The sequence below is a fragment of the Scyliorhinus torazame genome, chromosome 6 (assembly GCF_047496885.1).
Source record: "Scyliorhinus torazame isolate Kashiwa2021f chromosome 6, sScyTor2.1, whole genome shotgun sequence".
Taxonomy (NCBI): Eukaryota; Metazoa; Chordata; class Chondrichthyes; order Carcharhiniformes; family Scyliorhinidae; genus Scyliorhinus; species Scyliorhinus torazame.
The window spans coordinates 55192562-55217114 of NC_092712.1; the positions used below are offsets into that span (position 1 = coordinate 55192562).

Here is a 24553-nt window from a genome sequence, read left to right on the forward strand (position 1 = left end):
CCCTTCGATTGCCAACAACATCGGCGCCAGCACCTCCTTCTTTAATTCCTCCACACACCGTTGAAGGAATTTCTGCTGGTCCGGGCCCCATGTCGTCTGGGCTCCATCCGTTGCCATCGTGCTTCTTCCTTCTCTTCTCTGCCGCTGCTCCAAAGGATCCTTCGCAATCTGGCCACTACCACCGATCTTTTCCATACACACCAGGGGGGAGTCCTTACTTCGTCACCCCACACTGGGTTTGGTCCGAAAAGATTTCCGTTGGGACTCCCAAAAAGAGCCCAAAAGTCCGTTAGAATGGGAGCTGCCGAAACGTGCGGCTTAGCAGTGCATCGCCGCAACCGGAAGTCAGCCGCACTTTAAGTTGTACAACAATAATTATGATCGCAATATAGCTCCAACTGTGCAACAGGGGGAAAAAGAAAGCAGGTCTGAATTGGCCAGATCCATGTTATACGGTTACAATCCCAAAAAGCACAGCAAAATACTTTTTCATCTTATTTTGAATGAAACAAAATTGTTTTATTAAACTAAGTCGCTCACAACGGTTTGACCAAAGATCCTTAGTTAGGCCACACTTGGAGCATAGTGTTCAATTCTGGTCGCCACACTACCAGGAGGATGTGGAGGTTTTAGAGAGGGTACAGAAGAGGTTTACCAGGATGTTGCCTGGTATGGAGGGCATTAGCTATGAGGAGAGGTTGAATAAACCTGGTTTGTTCTCACTGGAACGAAGAAGGTTGAGGGGCGACCTGATAGAGGTATACAAACTTATGAGGGGCATAGACAGAGTGGATAGTCAGAGGCTTTTTCCCAGGGTAGAGGGGTCAATTACTGGCGAGCATAGGTTTAAGGTGCGAGGGGCAAGGTTTAGAGGAGATGTACGAGGCAAGTTTTTTACGCAGAGGGTAGTGGGTGCCTGGAACTCGCTACCGGAGGAGGTGGTGGAAGCAGAGACGATTGTGACATTTAAGGGGCATCTTGACAAATACGTGAATAGGATGGGAATAGAGGGATACGGACCCAGGAAGGGGAGAAGATTTTAGTTTAGACGGGCAGCATGGTCGGCACGGGCTTGGAGGGCCGAAGGGCCTGTCCCTGTGTTGTACTTTTCTTTGTTCTTTGATACTGGAAGTCAAATAAGTCAGATCAAGTTTCAATAATAAGCTCTTGTAGCATCGCATGTCCAAAATTATGTTATTTTTTTTAAAATCCATTTTTTCTCTTTTAAGAGTACCAAAGTAACTAGGTAGCACTAAGCATTTTATCTTTTTGAAATATTTTTCTTGAATTTTTACGTCTGTACACCATACAATAGGTAGCCATGATGTGGAAATGCCAGCGTTGGACTGGGGTGAACACAGTAAGAAGTTTTACAACACCAGGTTGAAGTCCAACAGGTTTGTTTCAAATCACTAGCTTTCGGAGCAGTGCTCCTTCCTCAGGTGAACCACTAGCTTTCGGAGCACTGCTCCCTCCTCGGGTGAATGTGAGGAAGGAGCTGAGGAAGGAGCAGTGCTCCGAAAGCCAGTGATTTTTCCCTGGATTCCTGCCTTGCTGTTCCATCCCCCACCCACCATATCCTTCCTCAAATAAGGAGATGAAAACTAGACACAATACCCCACATGTTGTCTCACGAACACCATATACAATTGCAAATACACTTCTCTACTTTTATACTCCAGCCCTTTTGCAATAAACAGTAATGTTCCATTTGCCTTTTTAATTACATGCTGTACCTGCATACCAAGTTTCTGCGATTCATGAAACATAGAAAATAGGGTGGAGTAGGCCATTCAGCCCTTCAAGCCTGCACTACTATTCAAGGCCTTTTATAACTGCAGCAAGACATCCCTACTCCTATACTCAAATCCTCTCGTAATGAAGGCCAGCATGCCATTAGCTTTCCTCACCGCCTGGTGTACCTGCATGCCAACCTTCAGCGACTGTTCCACCATGACATCCAGGTCTCATTGCACTTCCCCTTTTCCTGAACTGTGTCTTCCTGTTTTTGCCACCAAAATGGGTAATCCCACATTATATTGCATTTGCCAAGTGTTTGCCCATTCAGCCAGCCTGTCCAAGTCATCCTGCAGCCTCTTTGCATCCTCCTCACAGCACACACTGCCACCCAGCTTACTGTCGTCTGCAAATTTGGAGATATTGCATGCAATTCCTTTATCCAAATCATTAATGTATATTGTGAACAGCCGGGGTCCCAGCACTGAGCCCTGCGGTACCGCACTAAGTCACTGCCTGTCGCTCTGAAAAGGACCCGTTTATTCCCACTCTGCTTCCTGTCTGTCAACCAGTTCTCTATCCACGTCAATACATTACCCTTGATACCATGAGCTTTAATTTTGGTTACTAATCTCGTGTGGGACCTTGTCAAACGCCTTTTGAAAGTATAGATACACAATATCCACTGGTTCATCCTTGTCCACTCTACTGGCCACATCCTCACAAAATTCAAGAAGATTTGTCAAGCATGATTTCCCTTTAGTGAATCCATGCTGACTTGGACCGATCCGGTCTCCACTTTCCGAATGCTCGGTTATTTCATACTTAATAACAGAGTCCAGCATTTTCCCCCACCAGCGATGTTAGGCTAACCGGTCTATAATATCCCATTTTCTCTCTCCCTCCTTTATTAAAAAGTGGGGTTACATTAGCTACTCTCCAATCCATTGAAACTCTTCCAGAGTCCATAGAATGCTGGAAAATAATTACCAACGCGTCCACTATTTCTTGGGCACTTCTTTAAGTGCCCTGGGGTGCAGAGCATCAGGCCCTGTGGACTTTTGGGGTTTTAATCCCATCAATTTCCCCAATACAATTTCCTAACTAATAAGGATTTCTCAAATTCTTCCTTAATGCTCTGTCCCCTCGTATTTCCGGAAGATTATACTAAGACACCCCTCCGCCCAGGCACATCTTGAATCTGCTTTGCATTAGATAATAATCTTGACCAAAATGGATAACCTCGCACTTATCAACATTAAACTCCATCGGCCAAATTTTGGCCCCATCTCCTAGCCTGACTATATCCATCTGTAAAATCTTTATTTCCTCTTCACTGCCACCGATTTTAGTATCACGTGTACCGAGGTACACGTGACAATAAATCAAATCAAATTCTTAACCCTAGCACTAGCAAACAACACAACCTTTCGAACTCCCAGTTGCAGCTGCAGAGGACACGATCCATCCCCTTGACTATATTGTGCCCCATCATTACCACATTCCCTTTTCCTCCCCTCCCAACAACCCTCACTTAAATAGCATCCATGGTGTCATTGTCTGTTTGCAGTCCTTATTCGCATTCACAGAATTACTTAGCATCACTTATCTGTTGGTAGAAGTCAAAGGCAGAGGCTACACCATCACTCCATGCTGGACCCTACACCTGCCTGAATGGCAGTCACAGCCTCCTGACCCTGACCAAATGTAAACTTCTACTCTTAATCAAGAGAGTGTGACTGCTTCCTGGAAAAAGAGAGTCCAGGTGTGTCCTTTAGAAACAGTTTCTTGTGATTAAATATTATCGCAGCTTTTGTTGACGTAAAAGTCAAATGGGAGGCATGTCCAAAGGAGTCGGCCCTCATTGGTCCACAGCAAAAACAAAAGCCTTCTCAACCATAACTGGAGTATGACAAACTCATGTCAGGTGCCGTTTTTGGTTTATTGAGTTGCCACCAGTTTCAACTAATTTACATTCAATATAGATGAAACTTTATTCCATTAATTTGTCTTACAAAATTACTTTGACAATTAAAAATAATTATTCAAAACAGAGACATACCTTCTTTGATCCAGCAAATCCTTCAGATTCCAAGAAAAAATAGGCAAAAGGCATCAGCACAAACAGGGAAAGGTTGGAGAACAGGGATACAAGATTCCAGAGTCCTAAAGTAGACATGACCAAAAATATCACATAAATAAGGGAATATGCAACAGTCCAAAATGAAAAACGGTGACGTGCTTATCCAGTGATGTGTTTTTAAACCAATTACATCTGCTGCGCTACACCGTTAATTTATTGCCTTCTTCAGAATAAGAAGCACATACAAACAAAAGTGGTAACAAAACTAGATTTAAATTTAGAACTTTAAAAATATTTTTTCAATTCATAACATTGCATCTTCAATTATTCAAGAATAATTTTTTAACAATTTAATATGATACTCAATTTTGATGTTTCAAGACAATGAGTTTTATTACATTGTCATGTGCTAAGACCTACAGGATGGAACAGGAAGAGAGAAATCTAGATTTACGCTTCTAGCAGTATATTATACTCATAGTGATGCAAGGTTCTACACGCATGTACACGATCAGTGAGCTTTGCACACGAGCAGTGGAAGAACACATATCCTGAGTGAGCCACAGTCAGAGTGAGTGTGGGTATGTAGCCATCTAAGATGGCCACCTGCAAAGGACCATGGGAATTATGGCCAACCCAGGACTCTGACAGATACAGAGCCCATGTGTATTTGAAACACAGGGAACCAGACCGGATCGAAACCCCCGCTCGTTTACATTTCAATGGCCCATTTTCCCAGGACGAACTCCAATCAAGAAACCGGTACAGCCACAGACTGATCGGCACCACTCCCTTTACTCAGAAAGTCCAACTGCCAAGATCAATGACCGCTAAGGACCCGCCCAGCTACCAAGAGACCGCCCCTTTATTGGCCAAATTCGAAGACAGCGATCAGAGCCCTGTCAAACTATTGGGTCCAAGGTTAAGGACCGCCCCAAAGAGCGCAAAATCCCAGAGAGATCAAGGAGGACACAGCCATGTGTTCTGTCTCTTTTGGATCCGGCCTGTGCCAACCCAACTGTAGCAGGAACAGCCAGCTAAGTTCAAGACCAACGATCACTACCTGATGTATGAGCCCAGCAAACCAGCCAAGTGAAATCCAGATAAAGGCCTTATCCATTTGCACAGTGCCAGTCACCCTGAATTTAACTATAGGCTATTGTAGCTGATAGGTGTAGTTTAACTCGTAGTAGATATTGTGTTTGCATGTCGAGGTAACTTTTGTGTATGTAAATAAACCATCTTTTGAACTAACTAACTGGTTGTGTGGTCATTTGATCGATATAAGGGAGGGCTTGTGGTTCACCAACATTATCATTGATATTAGCAACAGAATTGGCGACGCTGTTGGGATCGAAAACGAGCAACAGGTATCAGGAATTTGAAGCACAGTGGGAATTAAACAAAGAGGTCTTCCCTGCTGTAGCAGTAGAGGCTACAAGGGGAGAGAGCTGATTGGTAAATAGTGGGTAAGGTCAGTAAGTATTTACTACTACTATTTATCGCTTATACTTGGAAGGTCTTTTTGTGGTAAGGGCAATATTCTGCGGTAACTAGGACTAGGAAAGAGGAGCCCTGGAGTAATTGATATTATCTGATATTAAGCTTCTTCCATAGGTTTAATTTGAAGGTGCAAGTCATGGCAGGGGAGCTCAAAGCGGAGGTGTGCTCCTCCTGGGAAGCGGGTCCAGCTTGTATGCAGGAAGTGTCTTCTGCTGCAACTCCTGGAAGCTTGGGTTTTGGAACTGGAGCGGCAGCTGAGGACACTGTAGAGCATCCGCAAGGTCGGAGGGTGTCGTGGAGAGCAAGTACAGAGAGGTGGTCACACCGCAGGCTCAGACTACACAGGGATGAGAGGAATGGGTGACCAGCAAGCAGAGCAGAAGGATGAGGCAGGCCGTACAGGAATCTCCTCTGGTTACTCCCCTGCAAAGCATATATACCACTTTAGATACTGTTGAGGAGAATGGCCTCAGGGGAAAGCAGCAACAGCCAAATTTGTTGCACCACAGTTGGTTCTGCTACACAAATAAGAAGTGTAGGAATGCATTAGTTGCAGGGGGATTTAATTGTAAAGGGAGTAGGTAGGCGTTTCTGTGGCCGCAAATGAGACTTCAGGATGGTATGCTGCCTCCCTGGGTCTTGGATGTCTCAGAGCATTGACAGGACATTCTGGAGGGAGAGCAGCCAGTAGTCGTGGTACACATCGGTACAAATGAAATGGGGGAAAAAAGGGATGAGAGCAGAATATAGGGAGTTAGGAAGTAGGTTGAGAAGTAGGATCTCAAAGGTAGTGATCTCAGGATCACAGTGTGGGCAACACGGTAGCCTTGTGGATAGCACAAATGCTTCACAGCTCCAGGGTCCCAGGTTCGATTCCGGCTTGGGTCACTGTCTGTGCGGAGTCTGCACATCCTCCCAGTGTGTGCGTGGGTTTCCTCCGGGTGCTCCGGTTTCCTCCCACAGTCCAAAGATGTGCGGGTTAGGTGGATTGGCCATGCTAAATTGCCCATAGTGTCCAAAATTGCCCTTAGTGTAAGGTGGGGTTACTGGGTTATGGGGATAGGGTGGAAGTGTGGACCTTGGGTAGGGTGCTCTTTCCAAGAGCCGGTGCAGACTCGATGGGCCGAATGGCCTCCTTCTGCACTGTAAATTCTATGAAATCTATGATGTCAACTATTGCTATGTGCCAGTCAGAGTAGAAATAGCAGGATATAATTGGATGGATCCATGGCTGAGGAGATGGTGTGCAGGTCAGGTTCAAATACCTGGGATATTGGGACTGGTCTGGGGGAGGTGGGACCAGTTCAAACTGGATAGGTGACACTTGGGCAGGACCGAGACTGTTCCTCAGGAGAGTATTTGCTAGAGTAGTTGGGGAGGGTTTGAACAAAAAGACAAGAGGATGGAAATCTATGCAAGGAGTCAGAGGAGGGGGAATCAAGGACAAGAGCAAGAACAAGAGACAGAAAGAGCAATAAGAAAAGTGATAGGCAGAGAAATTAAGGGCCAAAATCAAACAGGGCGATAGTGAAAAATAGTGGGAATTAAACAAGTAATGTTAAAAAGACAAGCCTTAAAGCGGTGTGCTTTAATGTACAAAGCATTTGCAATACAGTAGCACAAATAAATGTAAATGGGTATGATATAGTTCGGATTACAGACACATAGGACCAGGGATGGGAAGTGAACATTGAGGGGTATTCAGTATTTAGGAAGGACAGACAAAAAGGAAAAGGCAGTGAAGTTGCATTGCTGGTTAAAGAGGACATTTTCGCCATCGTTAGGAAAGATATTAGCGCCGACGATATGGAATCTGTGTGGGTATATGGGTGGAGCTGGGAAAAGCTATGGGGCAGAAAACATTAGTGGGTGCTGTACATAGACTCCCAAACTGTTGTGTTGAGAAGTAGGGCCTCAAAAGGTAGTGATCTCAGGATATAGAGAGGGTGTCGTGGAGAGCAAGTACAGAGAGGTGGTCACACCGCAGGCTCAGACTGCACAGGGATGAAGGCAATGGGTGACCAGCAAGCAGAACAAAAGGATGAGGCAGGCCGTGCAGGTTATTCCCCTGAAAAACAGATATACCACTTTGGATACTGTTGATGTGAATGGCCTCTCAGGGGAAAGCAGCAACAGCCAAATTAGTTGCACTATGGTTGGCTCTGCTGTACAAATAAGAGGTGTGGGAATGTATGAGTTGTTGGGGGATTTAATTCTAAAGGGAATAAAGAAATGAGACTACAGAATGGTATGCTGCCTCCCTGGTGCTTGGGTCAGGATGTCTCAGAGGTGAGTACTTCCTGGAGAGTATATGGGGTGGTTTTCTGGGCCGATATGCTGAGGAACCAACTGGAGAACAGGCCATTCTGGACTGGGTATTGTTTAATGACAACAGAGTTATTGGCAATCTAGTTGTGAGAGACACCTTGGGGTGAGAGACCATAATACAGAATCATATAATCTACAGTGCTGGAGGCAGCCAATCGGCCCATCGACTCTACACCGGCCTTTGGAAAGAATACCCTACCTAAGACCACACATTTAGCAGTTTGGATCAGAAATTGGCTAGCTGGAAGAAGACAAAGGGTGGTGGTTGATGGGAAATGTTCAGACTGGAGTCCAGTTACTCGTGGTGTACCACAAGGATCCATTTTGGGGCCACTGCTGTTTGTCATTTTTATAAATGACCTGGAGGAGGGCGTAGAAGGATGGCTGAGTACATTTGCAGATGGCACTAAAGTCGGTGGAGTTGTGGACAGTGCGGAAGGATGTTACAAGTTACAGAGGGACATAGATAAGCTGCAGCGCTGAGCTGAGAGGTGGCAAATGGAGTTTAATGCAGAAAAGTGTGAGGTGATTCATTTTGGAAGGAATAACAGGAAGACAGAGTACTGGGCTAATGGTAAGATTCTTGGTAGTGTGGATGAGCAGAGAGATCTTGGTGTCCATGTACATAGATCCCTGAAAGTTGCCACCCAGGTTGAGAGGGTTGCTAAGGCGTATGGTGTGTTAGCTTTTATTGGGAGAGGGAGTGTGTTTCGGAGCCATGAGGTCATGTTGCAGCTGTACAAAACTCTGGTGCGGCCGCATTAGGAGCATTGAGTGCAATTCTGGTCGCCGCATTATAGGAAGGATGTGGAAGCATTGGAAAGGGTGCAGAGGAGATTTACCAGAATGTTGCCTGGTATGGAGGGACGATCTTATGAGGAAAGGCTGAGGGACTTGAGGCTGTTTTCGTTAGAGAGAAGAAGGTTAAGAGGTGACTTAATTGAGGCATACAAGATGATCAGAGGATTGGATAGGGTGGACAGTGAGAGCCTTTTTCCTCAGATGGTGATGTCCAGCACGAGGGGACATAGCTTTAAATTGAGGGGAGATAGATATAGGATAGACGTCAGAGGTAGGTTCTTTACTCAGAGAGTAGTAAGGGTGTGGAATGCCCTGCCTGCAACAGTAGTGGACTCGCCAACACTAAGGGCATTCAAATGGTCATTGGATAGACATATGGATGATGAGGAAATAGTGTAGATGGACTTTAGAGTGGTTTCACAGGTCGGCACAACATCGAGGGCCGAAGGGCCTGTACTGCGCTGTAATGTTCTATGTTCTATATGCAGACTAATCGAACCTGGGACGCTGGAGCGGTGAAACAACGATGCTAACCACAATGCTACAACGTCGCTAATAATGATAGAATTTTTCATCAAAGTGGAGAGTGACATACGTAATTCTGAGATTAGGGTTCTGACCTTAAAAAGGAAACTACGATGGTATCGGGCAAGAGTTGGCTATGATGGATTGGGAAACGTTACCTAAAGGGATGACATTCAAAGAGCGCATGGGTAAAATACAATAATTGTTTATTCCTGTCTGGCGCAAAAGTAAAATGGGTAAGGTGGCTAAACCATGGCTTACAAAGGGAATTAGAGATAGTATGAGATCCAAGGAACAGGCATGCAGTTTGGCCAGTGAAAACAACAGACCGGAAGTTTGGGAGGAGTTTAGAATTCAGCAAATGATGACAAAGAGATTGACTGAGAAGGGGAAAATAGATTACTGGTGTAAGCTTGCGGCAAACAGAAAAACTGGCTGTAAACGCTTTTACAGGTATAAAGAACAAAGAACAAAGAATATTACAGCACAGGAACAGGCCCTTCGGCCCTCCCAGCCTACGCCGATCCAGATCCTTTATCTAAACCAGTCTTCTATTTTCCAAGGATCTACTTTCCTCTGTTCCCCGCCCGTTCATATATCTGTCTAGATGCATCTTAAATGATGCTGTCGTGCCCGCCTCTACCACCTCCACTGGCAAAGCGTTCCGGGCACCCACCACCCTCTGTGTAAAAAAACTTTCCACGCACATCTCCCTTAAACTTTCCCCCTCTCACCTTGAAATCGTGACCCCTTGTAATTGACACCCCCACTCTTGGAAAAAGCTTATTGCTATCCACCTTGTCCATCCCTCTCAATTTTGTAGGCCCCAATCAGGTCCCCCTCAACCTCCGTCTTTCCAACGACAACAATCCTAACCTGCTCAACCTTTCTTCATAGCGAGCACCCTCCATACCAGGCAACATCCTGGTGAACCTCCTTTGCACCCTCTCTAAAGCATCCACATCCTTCTGGTAATGTGCCGACCAGAACTGCACGCAGTATTCCAAATGTGGCCTAACCAAAGTCCTTTACAATTGTAACATGACCTGCCGACTCTTGTACTCAATACCCCGTCCGATGAAGGCAAGCATGCTGTATGCCTTCTTAACCACTCTATCGACCTGCGTTGCCACCTTCAGGGTACAATGGACCTGAACTCCCAGATCTCTCTGTACATCAATTTTCCCAAGGACTCTTCCATTGACTGTATAGTCCGCTCTTGAATTAGATCTTCCAAAATGCATCACCTTGCATTTGCCTGGATTGAACTCCATCTGCCATTTCTCTGCCCAATCTATCTATATTTTGCTGTATTCTCCGACAGTCCTCCTCGCTATCTGCAACTCCACCAATCTTAGTATCATCTGCAAACTTGCTAATCAGACCACCTATACCTTCGTCCAGATCATTTATGCATATCACAAACAACAGTGGTCCGAGCCTCCCACAAGGATCCCCTTCCATATGCCTTTCTCCATTTTGCGACACTCCCTTCCACCACGACTTTCTGTCTCCTGTTGCCCAGCCAGTTCTTTATCCATCTAGCTAGTACACCCTGAACCCCATACGACTTCACTTTTTCCATCAACCTGCCATGGGAAACTTTATCAAACGCCTTACTGAAGTCCATGTATATGACATCTACAGCCCTTCCCTCATCAATTAACTTTGTCACTTCCTCAAAGAATTCTATTAGGTTTGTAAGACATGACCTTCCCTGCACAAAACCATGCTGCCTATCACTGATAAGTCTATTTTCTTCCAAATGTGAATAGATCCTATCCCTCAGTATTTTCTCCAACAGTTTGTCTACCACTGACATCAAGCTCACAGGTCTATAATTCCCTGGATTATCCCTGCTACCCATCTCAAACAAAGGGACATTAGCAATTCTCCAGACCTCCGGGACCTCACCTGTGCTCAAGAATGCTGCAAAGATATCTGTTAAGGCCCCAGCTATTTCGTCCCTCGTATCCCTTAGTAACCTGGGATAGATCCCAACCACACCTGGGGACTTGTCCACCTTAATGCCTTTTAGAATACTCAAAACTTCCCCCTTCCATATGCCGACTTGACCGAGAGTATTTAAACATCCACCCCTAGCCTCAACATCCGTCATGTCCCTCTCCTTGGTGAATACTGATGCAAAGTACTCATTAATAATCTCACCCATTTCCTGACTCCACGCATAAATTCCCTCTTTTGTCTTTGAGTGGGCCAATCCTTTCTCTAGTTACCCTCTTGCTCCTTATATACGAATAAAAGGCTTTGGGATTTTCCTTAACCCTGTTAGCCAAAGATAGTTCATGACCCCTTTTAGCCCTCTTTATTGCGCGTTTGAGATTTGTCCTACTTTCCTGATATTCCTCCAAAGCTTCATCAGTTTTAAGTCGCCTAGATCTTATGTCTGCTTCCTTTTTCATCTTAGCTGGTCTCACAATTCCACCCGTCATCCATGGTTCCCTAATCTTGCCATTTCTATCCCTCATTTTCACAGGGACATGTCTGTCCTGCACTCTAATCAACCTTTCCTTAAAAGACTCCCACATTTCAAATGTGGATTTACCCTTAAACAGCTGCTCAACAATCCACAGTCCCTCGCTCCTGCCAAATTTTGTAATATTTGGCCTTTCCCCAATTTAGCACTCTTCCTTTGGGACCACTGTTGTCGTTGTCCATGAGTATTCTAAAACTTACGGAATTGTGATCGATATTCCCAAAGTAATCACCGACTGAAACTTCAACCACCTGGCCAGGATCATTCCCCAATACCAGGTCCAGTATGGCCCCTTCCCGAGTTGGACTATTTACATACTGCTCTAAAAAACTCTCCTGGATGCTCCTTACAAATTCTGCTCTATCTACGCCTCCAACACTACATGAGTCCCATTCAATGTTGGGGAAGTTAAAATTTCCCATCACGACCACCCTATTACTCCGACATTTTTCTATAATCTGTGTACATATTTGTACCTCCACTTCACGCTCGCTTTTGGGGGGCCTGTAGTAAAGTCCCAACAATGTTACTGCACCCTTCCTATTTCTTAGCTCTACCCATATTGCCTCAGTGCTCTAATCCTCCATCATGCCCTCCTTAATCACAGCTGTGATATCATCTCTGACCAGTAATGCAACTCCTCCACCCCTTTTACCTCCCTCTCTATCCCTCCTGAAGCATCTATACCCTGGGATATTTAGTTGCCAGTCTTGCCCTTCCCTCAACGAAGTCTCAGTAATACCAATATCATATTCCCAGGTACTAATCCAAGCCCTAAGTTCATCTGCCTTACCTGCTACACTTCTCGCATTGAAACAAATGCACCGCAGACCACCTGTCCCTTTGCGTTCATCATCTCTTCCCTGTCTACTCTCCCCCTTAGTCACATTGAGTTTATTATCTAGTACCTTACTGGCTTTAGTTGCTGCCTCTTTACTGACCTCGAACTTCCTAATCTGGTTCCCATCCCCCTGCCACATTAGTTTAAAACCTCCCCAACACAGTGTTAGCAAAAGCACCCCCTCGGACATTGGTTCCAGTCCTGCCCAGGTGTAGACCATCTGATTTGTAATGGTCCCACCGCCCCCAGAACCGGTTCCAATGTCCCAAAAATCTGAACCCCTCCCTCCTGCACCATCTCTCAAGCCACGTGTTCATTCTGACTATTCTTGAATTTCTACTCTGACTCTCGTGGCACTGGTAGCAATCCTGAGATTATTACCTTTGAGGTCCTACTTTTTAAACTCATCTCCTAACTCCCTAAATTCGGATTGTAGGATCGCATCCCGTGTTTTACCTATATCGTTGGTGCCGATATGCACCACGACAACTGGCTGTTCACCCTCCCCCTTCAGTATGTCCTGCAGCCGATCTGAGACATCCCTGACCCGTGCACCCGGGAAGCAGCATAACATTAGGGAGTCTCGTTTTCGACCACAGAAACACGTGTCTACTCCCCTTACGATTGAATCACCGATGGCTATAGCCCTGCCAGTCTTTTTCCCGCCCTTCAGTGCAGCAGAGCCAGCCACGGTGCCATGAGCCTGGCTACTACTGCCTTCCCCTGGTGAGTCATCTCCCCTAACAGTATCCAAAACGGTATACCTGTTTTGGAGGGAGATGACCGCAGGGGACACCTGCACTGCCTTCCTGCTCTTTCTCTGCCTTTTAGTCACTCATTCCCTGTCTCCCTCACCAATCCTAATCTGCGGTGTGACCAACTCACTGAACGTGCTATCCACGACCTCCTCAGCATCACGGATGCTCCAAAGTGAGTCCATCCACAGCTCCAGAGTCGTCATGCGGTCTAACAGGAGCTGCAGCTGGACACACTTCCCACACATGAAGGAATCAGGGGCATCGGCCGCGTCCCTGAACTCCCACATTGAGCACGAGGAGCATAACACGGGTTTGGGATCTCCTGCCATTTAAATACACTTTACCTTAATTGATTACAAATATAATATCAAATAATGAATAAGTGTAAGCAATAAAGATTTTACTTACCAATCACAATACTTATCAACACACAAAGAGTTACATTTCTCCCAGCTACTGCTAATTGGTGCACTTTCCTTACCAGCCAATCAGGTCGCTGCTTTGCTGTATTGTCACTCTTAAAGGTAAGTTTTTAAAGAGGAAAATTTACCTTCCCGACAGACCCCTGGCCACTGCTCCCGCCGAAAATCTGAAGGCCGCTTATCTGGCAGCTGTGTCCCCGCCGCTCTCCTCGCGCTCTTTTATCCTGTGTCGAAGGCCGCTTATCTGGCAGCTGTGTCCCCGCCGCTCTCCTCGCGCTCTTTTATCCTGTGTCCCTGCCGCTCTCCTCGTGCTCTTTTATCCTGTGTCCCCGCCGCTCTCCTCGCGCTCTTTTATCCTGTGTCCCCGCCGCTCTCCTCACGCTCTTTTATCCTGTGTCCCCGTCGCTCTCCTCGCGCTTTTTTATCCTGTGTTCCCGCCGCTCTCCTCGCACTCTTACACTGAGTCTCCGCCGCTCTCTTTCACGGAGTCTCCGCCGCTCTCCTCGCGCTCTTTCACTGCAGGCTGTGACGTCACGGTTCAACTTCTTTCTACTTCTATCTGCCCTCGAGTCTCCCTCTTGATCTTTACTCGGCTGGGATCCTTATAGTGATAGTCTTTTTTTTGGTTAGAGGAGGAGGTAGGGAGGGAAACACTGAAGAAGTGTTTCGGGTTTAACTGTCACTTGACAACAGCTCCTCCACAAACCACCTTCAAGATACGGTGACCGCAATGCACTGATGCAAATCTTCCCCGCAACAGCCAATCAGCAGCTCCGCTCTACTGCCCTCTGCTGGATGCCTGCCTTGACTTGAACACCTAGGGCGTCTTGCTCGGGTACACATTCTGGATCCAGTGACCGCAAGGCACTTGTGCAAATTTCCCCGCAACAGCCAATCAGCAGCTCCGCTCTACTGCCCTCTTATGTTAAGAGAAAAAGATTGGTGAAGGCAAATGTAGTCAGAAACGGGAATCTATAATCGGCAATGAAGAAATGGCTGTCACTAAATACATACTTTGGTTCTGTTTTCACAAAGGAGAACATAAATAACATACCAGAAATGCTTGGATACACAGGATTTAGAGAGAGGGGAGAACTGAAGGAAATCAGTATTTGTAGAGAAATTGTGTGGGGAATATTGATGGGATTGAAGGTCGATAAATCATCAGGGCCTGATATCTACATCCCAGGAAGTGGCCCGAGAAATAGTGGCTGCACTGGTGGTTATCTTCCAAGATTCTATAGACTCTGGAAAGTTGCTACAGATTGGAAGGTAGCTAAATTGCCCCTTAAGTGTCCAGGGATGTGCAGGTTAAGTTATGAGGCTGTAGGTATAGGGTGAGTGTTCATTTGAAGGGCCAATGCAGATTTGATTGGCCAAATTGCCTCCTTCTGCAATGTAGGGATCCTAAGATCATATTGAATGGCAAAGCAGTCTCGAAGGGCTGGATGGCCTACTCCTGCTCCTATTATCTATGTTACTGTCATACATTCTATCTTACATGGTTGGCAATACAGACAGGAGTACAGATTCTCTCAAAAAGTAACGGTAAACTGCAAAAAACACTCAGCACTCCTCATCCTCATTCAACATTGTGTGTACATAGTATGAGATTCACCCTGAGAGGAATCTCCAATCCTTTAATGTTCAAGTCAGCCGAGGCCCTGTTGGTAGAACACTTACCTCTGAATCGCTGTTCCAGCCCACGCCAGGGCTTCAGCACAAAAAAAAAATTCCAGGTTGACACTGCAGACCTTGCAATACCAGGGGAGCATAGCACAGTAAGTGCCGTCCCTCAAATGTAGGCCCCATCTGCCAGCTCAGGTGTAAAAGATCCCATGGCACTGTTTCGAAAAGCGGGGGAAGAGGGAATGTCCCAGCTACCCTGACCAATTTAATAATAATAATCTTTATTGTCACAAGTAGGTTTACATCAACACTACAATGAAGTTACTGTGCAAAGCCCCTAGTCGCCACATTCCAGCGCCTGTTCAAGTACACCGAGAATTCAGAATGCCCAAATCACCCAACTACCTAACAGCACATCTTTCGGGATTTGTGGAAGGAAATCCACGCAGACACGGAGAACATGCAGACTCCGCACAGACAGTGACCCAAGCCAGGAATCAAACCTGGGACCGTGGAGTTGGGAAGCAACAGCGCTAACCACTCTGCTAGCGTGCTGCCCACGGTAATTTTATCTCTCAATCGGCCGTCACAAAGAAACCGATTATCTGGTCATTATCACACTGTTGTTTGTGGGAGTTTGCTGAGCACGGATGATCTGCCGTGTTCCTGACATTGCAGCTGCGTTTCAGAAAAACAACACTTACAGTGGCTGTCATGTTCTTCAAGGCGTCCAGTGGTTGTGTATGGCACTACATAAATGGAGATCTTTTTTTGTTTTAATTTATTTTCCGGGGCAAATATCAGAATACTCAAGGTCGTGGACGGATCAAGGGATATGATGGTATAATCTCATCAGAATACAGTGGAAGTTGATGCCTATCTTCAGGTGTTGTCACCAAGGAACACAACATAGACAGGAAAGACAAGAAAGAAAACGTTGCCAGCATTAACAGCAATTGAAGATGCTGCAGTTGGGCAGAGTGGAACCAAATGGAGGGGGACCCATTTCTTTAAATTTGGATCATGTATTTAATGATTCAGTACATGTACAGGAGGCTAGAAATGAAGCAAAAGGGGCAATGGTGGGCTTTCTTGAAGACAGTTGCGATTATAGCAATTTTTAAAGGAACGGGTCAGTGTCTGAGGAAAGGGGACCATTTACAAGGTCAATTGTTTGATTGCCACCAAGTAAAATGGGCTGGTCAGCAGTTTGGCAGGAATAAAGATCAAGAAAGACAACAATTTCCCTGAAATTAAATACTATCTATTACCCGTGATCGATAAATATGACTAATGTTTTTAATGTGATCCAGAATAAGCCTAACCTTTCCTCTTCCGAATATTCCGTATGATATTAAGACAACATTTTTAAAAATGTAGGCAGAGAAATTTGAAGACACTGCAGCATAGCACCTCGGACAGGCAGGTTGGAATTTCGGGTGGGAAATATTTCTGCCAGGTCTCTGTCCTTTCAATGAGAAACGTCAACAAAGGACAATGAAGTTTGGTATTTTTGTGCACTCCCGCCACCTGCTGGTATTTTTGGTGCAAGACAGTATATTGAATAAAAATCGATGTTTATACAATCTTTGATGAATCACATTTTAATGTTACAATGGATTATTTAAGCTAAATCGGGTTTTAGATCTAATTTTAAGCATTACTTCTCATAATATATTTATGAGTAGTTTGCTATAAATAAATATTTTAAGAATAATAATCTTTATTAGTGTCACAAGTAGGCTTACATTAACACTGCAATAATAATAATAATAGCTTAGTGTCACAAGTAGGCTTCAATGAAGTTACTGTTAAAAGCCCCTAGTCGCCACACTCTAGCACATGTTCGGGTACACGGAGTTAGAATTCAGAATGTCCAATTCACCTAACAAACAGGTCTTTCGGGACTTGGTGGGAGGAAACCGGATCACCCGGAGGAAACCCACATAGACACGCGGAGAACACAGGCAGTGACCCAAGAACGGAAATAAATAAAGCAGATTTCATTGCAAATGAAATATTTGCTTACTTTGAGCATGTAAAAGAACTTGTGGCACTGGAGTTCAGGTCCCGTTCGGGTTGTTGAAATTAAATTCTTACCAATCCAAGGCCTACAAGGGTTCTAACATGAGTGAGTTTGGGCAAAGTATTAGCATCTATGAACCAACAGCAATAATTTGATCTTAAGTCAGCACTTCACTGGAAGATTTCATCCATGCAGAAACCTGAAGAAAAATATGGCACTGGTGTAAACTGTAACATTCCGAGGTTGTGGCAAAAGTAAATAGTTAGCATGGGGCACATGGAACTTAACTGTGCACGACAACAATGTTAAACTTCATTTAGGAGCATCTGATGCTAACCATCGTCCTTATTTCAAATGACAAGTTCCATTTCTCAGCATAATCATCTCTGGCCTTAAAGTACAAAATCAGAAAACAAAAGTTTTGAACTTTGAAAATGATACTAATGTTATAATGCCTCAGAATCTGGTATTCACAGCAAGGTGTATGATGAAAGTGCAGAAGATAGTTAACTTGGCAGAGGAAGCACGGTAGCATAGTGGTTAGCGCAATTGCTTCACAGCTCCAGGGTCCCAGGTTCGATTCCGGCTTGGGTCACTGTCTGTGCGGAGTCTGCACATCCTCCCCGTGTGTGCGTGGGTTTCCTCCGGGTGCTCCGGTTTCCTCCCACAGTCCAAAGATGTGCAGGTGAGGTGGATTGGCCATGATAAATTGCCCTTAGTGTCCAAAATTGCCCTTCGTGTTGGGTGGGGTTACTGGGTTATGGGGATAGGGTGGAGGTGTTGACCTTGGGTAGGGTGCTCTTTCCAAGAGCTGGTGCAGACTCGATGGGCCGAATGGCCTCCTTCTGCACTGTAAATTCTGTAAATTCTGTAAATTCTAGGTGGAGCTGGGTGGTGCTAGAGAAATGCCCTAAAATATGCAATATTCAGCAGCATCATAGGATGAATGTATGCAACACTGTCTGGTTTACAAGACAAATACTCAAGATTAATTCAATTTAACAAGAATGTAATTTATTAGATTTTTTCATATCGCATCATGTTTCTTTTATTAGTTATGGGGATGTGGGAGTCGCTGGCTGGTCAGCATTTATTGCCCATCCCTAATTGTTCTTGAACTGAGTTACTTGCTACGCAATTTCAGAGGGCATTTAAGAGTCAACCATATTGCTGTGGGTCTGGAGTCACATGAAAGACAGGCCATAGGACCGTAAGACATAGAAGCAGAATTAGGTCATTTGGCCCATCGAGTCTGCTTCGCAATTCAATCATGACTGATATGTTTCTCATCCCCATTCTCCTGCCTTCTCCCCATAACCCCGGATCCCCTTATTAATCAAGAACCTATCTTCTCTGTCTTAAAGACACTGTGACTTGGCCTCCACAGCCTTCTGTAGAAATTACTTCAACAGATCCACCCCCTCTGGCTGAAGAAATTCCTCATCATCTCAGTTTTAAAGATCGGCCCTTCAGTCTGAGGCTGTGCTCTCGGGTTCGAGTTTCTCATACCAGTGGAATCATCCTCTCCACGTTCACTCTATCTAGGCTTCTCGGTATTCTTCAAGTTTCAATGAGATTGTCCACCCCCCAATCCTTCTAAACTCAATTGACCATGTAGGGGTGTGGCAGATTTAATTCCCTAAAGGATTCGAACCCAGGCACTCAGAGCATTATTCTGGATTACTTATCCAGTGACAATACACCTGCTTCCCCATTGACAGTTTAACAAATGAAGAAAATTCTGACAAACAAGTACCTGGATTGCAATTAGAGAAAAAACACTAATAATTGCATCTATATTGTGCTATTAGAAACATAGAAAATAGGAGCAGGAAGAGGCCATTCATTACGATCATGGCTGATCATCCAACTCAATAGCCTATTCCGGCCTTCCCCTCCATATCCTTTGATCCCCTTCATCCTGAAGACTATATTTAACAAGTTTTGGCCTCAATTCCTTCCTGTGGTAACGAATTCCACAGGCTCACCACTCTTTGGGTGAAGAAACATCCTTTTTGCATCGACCCGGTCTCGTCTTGTTCTAATTATATAAGGTTTCTGCGAGATTTCCTCCCCCCCCCCCACCTCATTCTTCTGAACTCCAGCAAATACAATCCTAACCGACATACGTCCGTCCTGCCATCCCAGGAATCAGTCTGGTAAATCTTCACTACACTCCCTCTAGAGCAAGAGCATCCTTCCTCAGACAATGAGACCAAAACTGCACACAATACTTCAGGGGTGGCCTCATCAAGGCCATGTATAATTTCAGCAAGAGATCCCTGCTCTCGGACCCTCTCGCAATGAGGCCAGCATATCATTTGCCTTTTTTACTCACTCAACTTGTCCAAATCACACTGAAGGATCTCTGCATCCGCCTCATAACTAACCCTACCAGCCAACTTTGTGTCCTCTGCAAATTTGGAAGATATTACATTGTTTCCCTCTCCTAAATCATTAATATATTTTGTGAATAGCTGGGGTCCAACTGCATGCCAATTTGAAAAAGACCTGTTAAATTCTACTCTTGTTTGCCGTCTGCCAACCAATTTTCTATCCATCTCAGTACACTGCCCTAATCCCATGTCGAAGGACTTCTGAAAGTCAAAATAAACCATTACCACTGGCTTCCCCTCATTAACTCTACTAGGTACATCCTCAAAGAATTCCAGTAGATTTGTCAAGCATGATTTCCCCTTCATAAATCCATGCTGGACTTCCGGTGCCGGCAGGCGGGAGGCAGCCGCACGCTGGAGGGCTCCCGCTAGGGAATAGATATTTTGGGGTTTTAACGCCCGGTCCCAGGGGCAACGGAGGCTGAAAAAGCTGTAAGAAGGTACAGGGAGGAGAAATGTCCAAGCTTGGGGAAAAAAACGGCCGTGAAAATGGGGGTTAATGAAAGTCCGCCGGTGAGTGGAAAAGTCAGCGCAGGAACTGTAAGGAAAGCGGAGGCTGGAGCACCAGGGGAGGCTGCATCGCTCACAGCAGAAGAAATGACCGAAGTGATGGTTGTGGAACTTGAAAAACAGTTCACAAAAGCACATGGAAGCGATGAAGAAGGAGATGGGGGCGGTATTGAAAATGCTGGTGGAGGAGGCGATTGCCCCGGTGAGAGCGGCGGTATCAAGGGCAGCGGCGGAGGTGCGGGAGCAAGGTGAGACACTGAAGGAAGAGGAAGGGGTATTATCGCAGCACAGTGATCAACTCACCTTGATGGGAAAGGAGTTGCGGAAGGTGACAGAGACGAACAAGGGTCTGCGAGCCAAAAGGAAGACCTGGAAAACAGATCCAGGCAGCAGAATCTGAGGATCGTGGGTCTGCCCGAAGGGGTGGAAGGCCCAAGGTCGACGGAGTATTTTGCCACGATGTTGGCGGAGTTATTGGGGGAAGGGGACAATCCCTCGCAATACGAACTGGATTGGGCTAGTCAGTCGTGGAGGACAAAGAAAGGTACAGCACAGGAATAGGCCCTTCCGCCCTCCAAGCCTGTGCCGACCATGCTGCCCGTCTAAACTAAAATCTTCTACACTTCCTGGGTCTGTATCTCTATTCCCATCCTATTCATGTATTTGTCAAGATGCCCCTTAAAAGTCACAATCGTCCCTGCTTCCACCACCTCCTCCGGTAGCGAGTTCCAGGCACCCACTACCCTCTGTGTAAAAAAACAAAACTTGCCTCGTACATCTACTCTAAACCTTGCCCCTCGCACCTTAAACCTATGTCCCCTAGTAATTGACCCCTCTACCCTGGGGAAAAGCCTCTGACTATCCACTCACTCTATGCCGCTCATAATTTTGTAAACCTCTATCAGGTCGCCCCTCAACCTCCATCGTTCCAGTGAGAACAAACCGAGTTTATTCAACCGCTCCTCATAGCTAATGCCCTCCATACCAGGCAAAATCCTGGTAATTCGCTTCTGCAGTAACTGTGTGTTTCCGTAGGTACAGCGTGAAGGAGAAGGTCCTGTGCTGGGCAAAGCAGAAGTGGGTGGTGCGTGGTGCTGTGGGCTGGAGCTGGTATACGCATAAACCAGGACTTTACGGTGGAGCTGGCGAGGAGGCGGGCTGCCTTCAGCCGGGTAAAGAAGGCACTGTACATCAGCAAGGTGCAGTGCGGCATAGTATGTCCAGCTAAGTTGAGGGTGACCTACAAATCCAAGGACTTTTATTTTGGGACGGCAGAAGCGGCAGAGGAGTTTGCGAAGGCAGAAGGACTGTGGCAGATTTGAGAAATGAGACTGAGAGCGGGTCGTGTACCGATGTAGCCTCATGTAACTTTATTTTTTCACTGCATGTTGGTGTATGTACTAAACGAGTCGACGCTGTATATTTGGACAAGGGAAGAGTTGGGACTTTCATTTACAATGAAGATTCTTTGTGGTTTGCGTGTGTTTGCTGGGGTTGTGTGCTAAAGGGGATTTCTTGGTTTTCCTGGGACCGGGCAAGGGGGAAGGAGACCCGGGCGGGGGCCTCCACGCTGGCCGGTTTAAGCCGGCCAGTGAACGGGAGTGAGGTGGGGGGAGGGGCTGCGCCCATCGGAGCCTGGTAGAACAGGTTTCCGTGAGTCTAGCTGGGGTGAAAAGTTGGGAGAAGGAACCGAGGTCGGGTGGAAGAGTTTATAAGAGGAAGTGGAGGGGAGGAGTCTGGGGGGGAGGGGGGGGGTCTACAATTCATGGGAGCCATTCACGGTACTCTTTCGGGGATTGGATGGTATTGATGATTAGCGGGGGGTTGTGGGAGTGGACTATATATGTCAACGGTGACCAGGGGCGATTCCGGATTACTTTTTCTTTTTTCCTTTTTTCCCTCCTTGGGAGGTTTAGTTTTATTTGATGCTTATATTGTCATGCAGGCCGCTGTTTGGGGGGTGGGTGGGAGGATGGGATCGTTGTTGTTGGTAGGGGGATTGACATTGTATTCGTTACTGTTTGTTGGTGGGGTGCAAATTCTTAAGAAAATGTGAAAATGGTGAGTAAAACTATTTTTTTTTTTTTTTTTTAAATAAAATTTTTTAAAAATAGATCCATGCTGACTCTGTCCGATTCTGCCACGGTTTTCTGATGTTCTGCTATAAAATCTTTGATAACTTATTCTACAATTTTCACCACGACCGATGTCATTCCCTGTATTCTCTCTGCCTCCCTTTTTGAATAGTGGAGTTACAATAGCTATCCTCCAACCTGTAAGAACTGTTCCAGAGTCTATAGAATCCTGGAATACGACCACCAATGCATCCACTATTTCTGGGGCCACTTCCTTCAGTACTCTGGGATGTAGATTATCAGGCCCTGGGGATTTATCAGCCTTCAATCCCATCAATTTCCTCAACACCATTTCCTTGCTAACATTGATCTCCTTCAGTTCCTCCCTCTAACTAAACCCTGCTTTCCACAACATTTGTGCAGACATTTGTGAAGACAGAACCAAAGTATGTATTTAGTTGTTCAACCATTTCTTTGTCCCCCATTATAAATTCCCCTGTTTCTGACTGTAAGGGACCTATATTTGTCTTCACCAATCTTTTGGCGACACGGTAGCACAGTGGTTAACTTCACAGCGTGTGGGACCCGGGTTCAATTCCCAGCTTGGTCACTGTCTGTGCGTAGTCTGCACGTTCTCCCAGTGTCTGCGTGGGTTTCCTCCGGGTGCTCCGGTTTCCTCCCACAAGTCCCTCGTTAGGTGAATTGGACATGCGGAATTCTCCCGGTGTACCCGAACAGGCACCAGAGTGTGGAGATTAGGGGATTTTCACAGTAACTTTATTGCCGTGTTAATGTAACTTGTGACACTAATAAAGATTATCATTGGTTTCTCTGCCAACACTTCTTATTCCCGGTTCTGTCTTTTGTTTTTGTCCTTATTTCCTCCTCCTCTGACTCCTTGCATAGGTTCCCATCCCCCTGCCTTTTTAGTTTAAACCCTCCCAAGCCACTCTCGCAAATACTCCCCTCAGACATCCGCCCTAGTCCTGCCCAGGTGTAACCTGTCCAGTTTGTGCTAGTCCCACCTCCCCCAGAACCGGTCCCAATGCCTCAAGAATTTGAAACCCTCCCCCTCACACCATCTCTTCAGTCACGTATTCATCCTATATATCCTGCTATTTCTACTCTAAATAGCACATGGCACTGGTCGTAATCCTGAGATCACTACCTTTGAGATCCGACTTCTCAACTTTCTACGTTCTCCTTTTAGGACCTCATCCCTTTTATTTAAACCAATGGAGCGTGTACCAATGTACACCACAGCCACTGGCTGTTTAGCCTCCCTCTCCAGAATGTCCTGCAACCATTCCTTGACCATAGCACCAGAGAGCAACATACCATCCTGGAGTCTTGTTTGCGGCCACAGAAACGCCCATCTATTCCCCTTACAATTGAATCGCCCAGAACTCTTGTATTCCCACATTTTTTACTACTCCCCTCTGCAGCAGATCCAACCGAATCTGGTGCAACGAATTTGGCTGTTGCTGCTTTCCACGGAGAGGTCATTCCTCTCAACAGTATCCAAAGCGATATATTTGTATTGCAGAGGAATGTCCACAAGAGATTCCTGCACTCATGACCCTCTTATGAACGGAATTGATTTCTCCACACATCTTCTCTACTGAGTAGTACTACACTCCTTATGCTTCATCCGATGTCTGTGTCTATGTATTGACATTGTGTATTTATCGTATGTCCTATGTTTTTTTCATGCAGAACAATACATTTACACTGTACCAAGGTACACATGACACTAAATCAAATCCAAATCCACTGCCTACCAAGCTGTCTTGTTCTGGCTGGTAGTCACTCATTCCCTTCCTGCCTGTGGCGGCTGAGCCTGTGGTGTGACCAGCTCTCTATACATGCTATGAACAACACACTCTGCCTTGTGGATACTACCACAGTATCCCCTACCGCTGCTCCAGCTCCGAAACCCAGGCTTCCAGGAGCTGTAGCTGGAAACACTTCCTCCACACATGCTGGCCCCGGCACTAGAAATGTTCGCAGCCTCCCACACCCACCTGGAGCAAGAGGATCAAACCACGGCTTTAAGCTCTCCTGCCATGACTTACACCTTTAAATTGAATGTTTGGAAGATGCTTGATTTCAGATAATAGCCAATTCTCTAGGGCCCTTCTTCCCTGGTTCTCGTTATTATCAATTATAGCCCTCGCAGATTATAAACCACAAAAAGTATTTTCGAACTATCAGTTATAAAAATAGTAAAGACTGAACCGACCTTACCCACTACTTACCAATCAGCTCTTTCCCTTGTAGCCTTAACTGCTGCAGCAGGGCAAGACCATTCACTAAAGATTTTAAAAGTTACAAAGCAAGGAGAAAAAGCAAAGAGCACCTATTCACGCTCTGCACCAAATTTCTGCTCTCTTTCAAATTGCATAGTTTCCAACTCACTCTG

The 24553-nt window shown here is 45.7% G+C and overlaps 1 protein-coding gene across 2 annotated transcripts in view; it reads right to left on the reverse strand.

Moving 5' to 3' along the window:
- Positions 1 to 24553, reverse strand: part of lmbr1 (limb development membrane protein 1) — a 316729-nt gene that overhangs the window by 181094 nt on the left and 111082 nt on the right. For both annotated transcript variants that reach the window (XM_072508212.1, XM_072508213.1), the window contains one exon: positions 3800 to 3903. In XM_072508212.1, coding sequence (XP_072364313.1) covers positions 3800 to 3903 — 104 coding nt within the window. The remainder of the gene's footprint in view (positions 1 to 3799; positions 3904 to 24553) is intronic.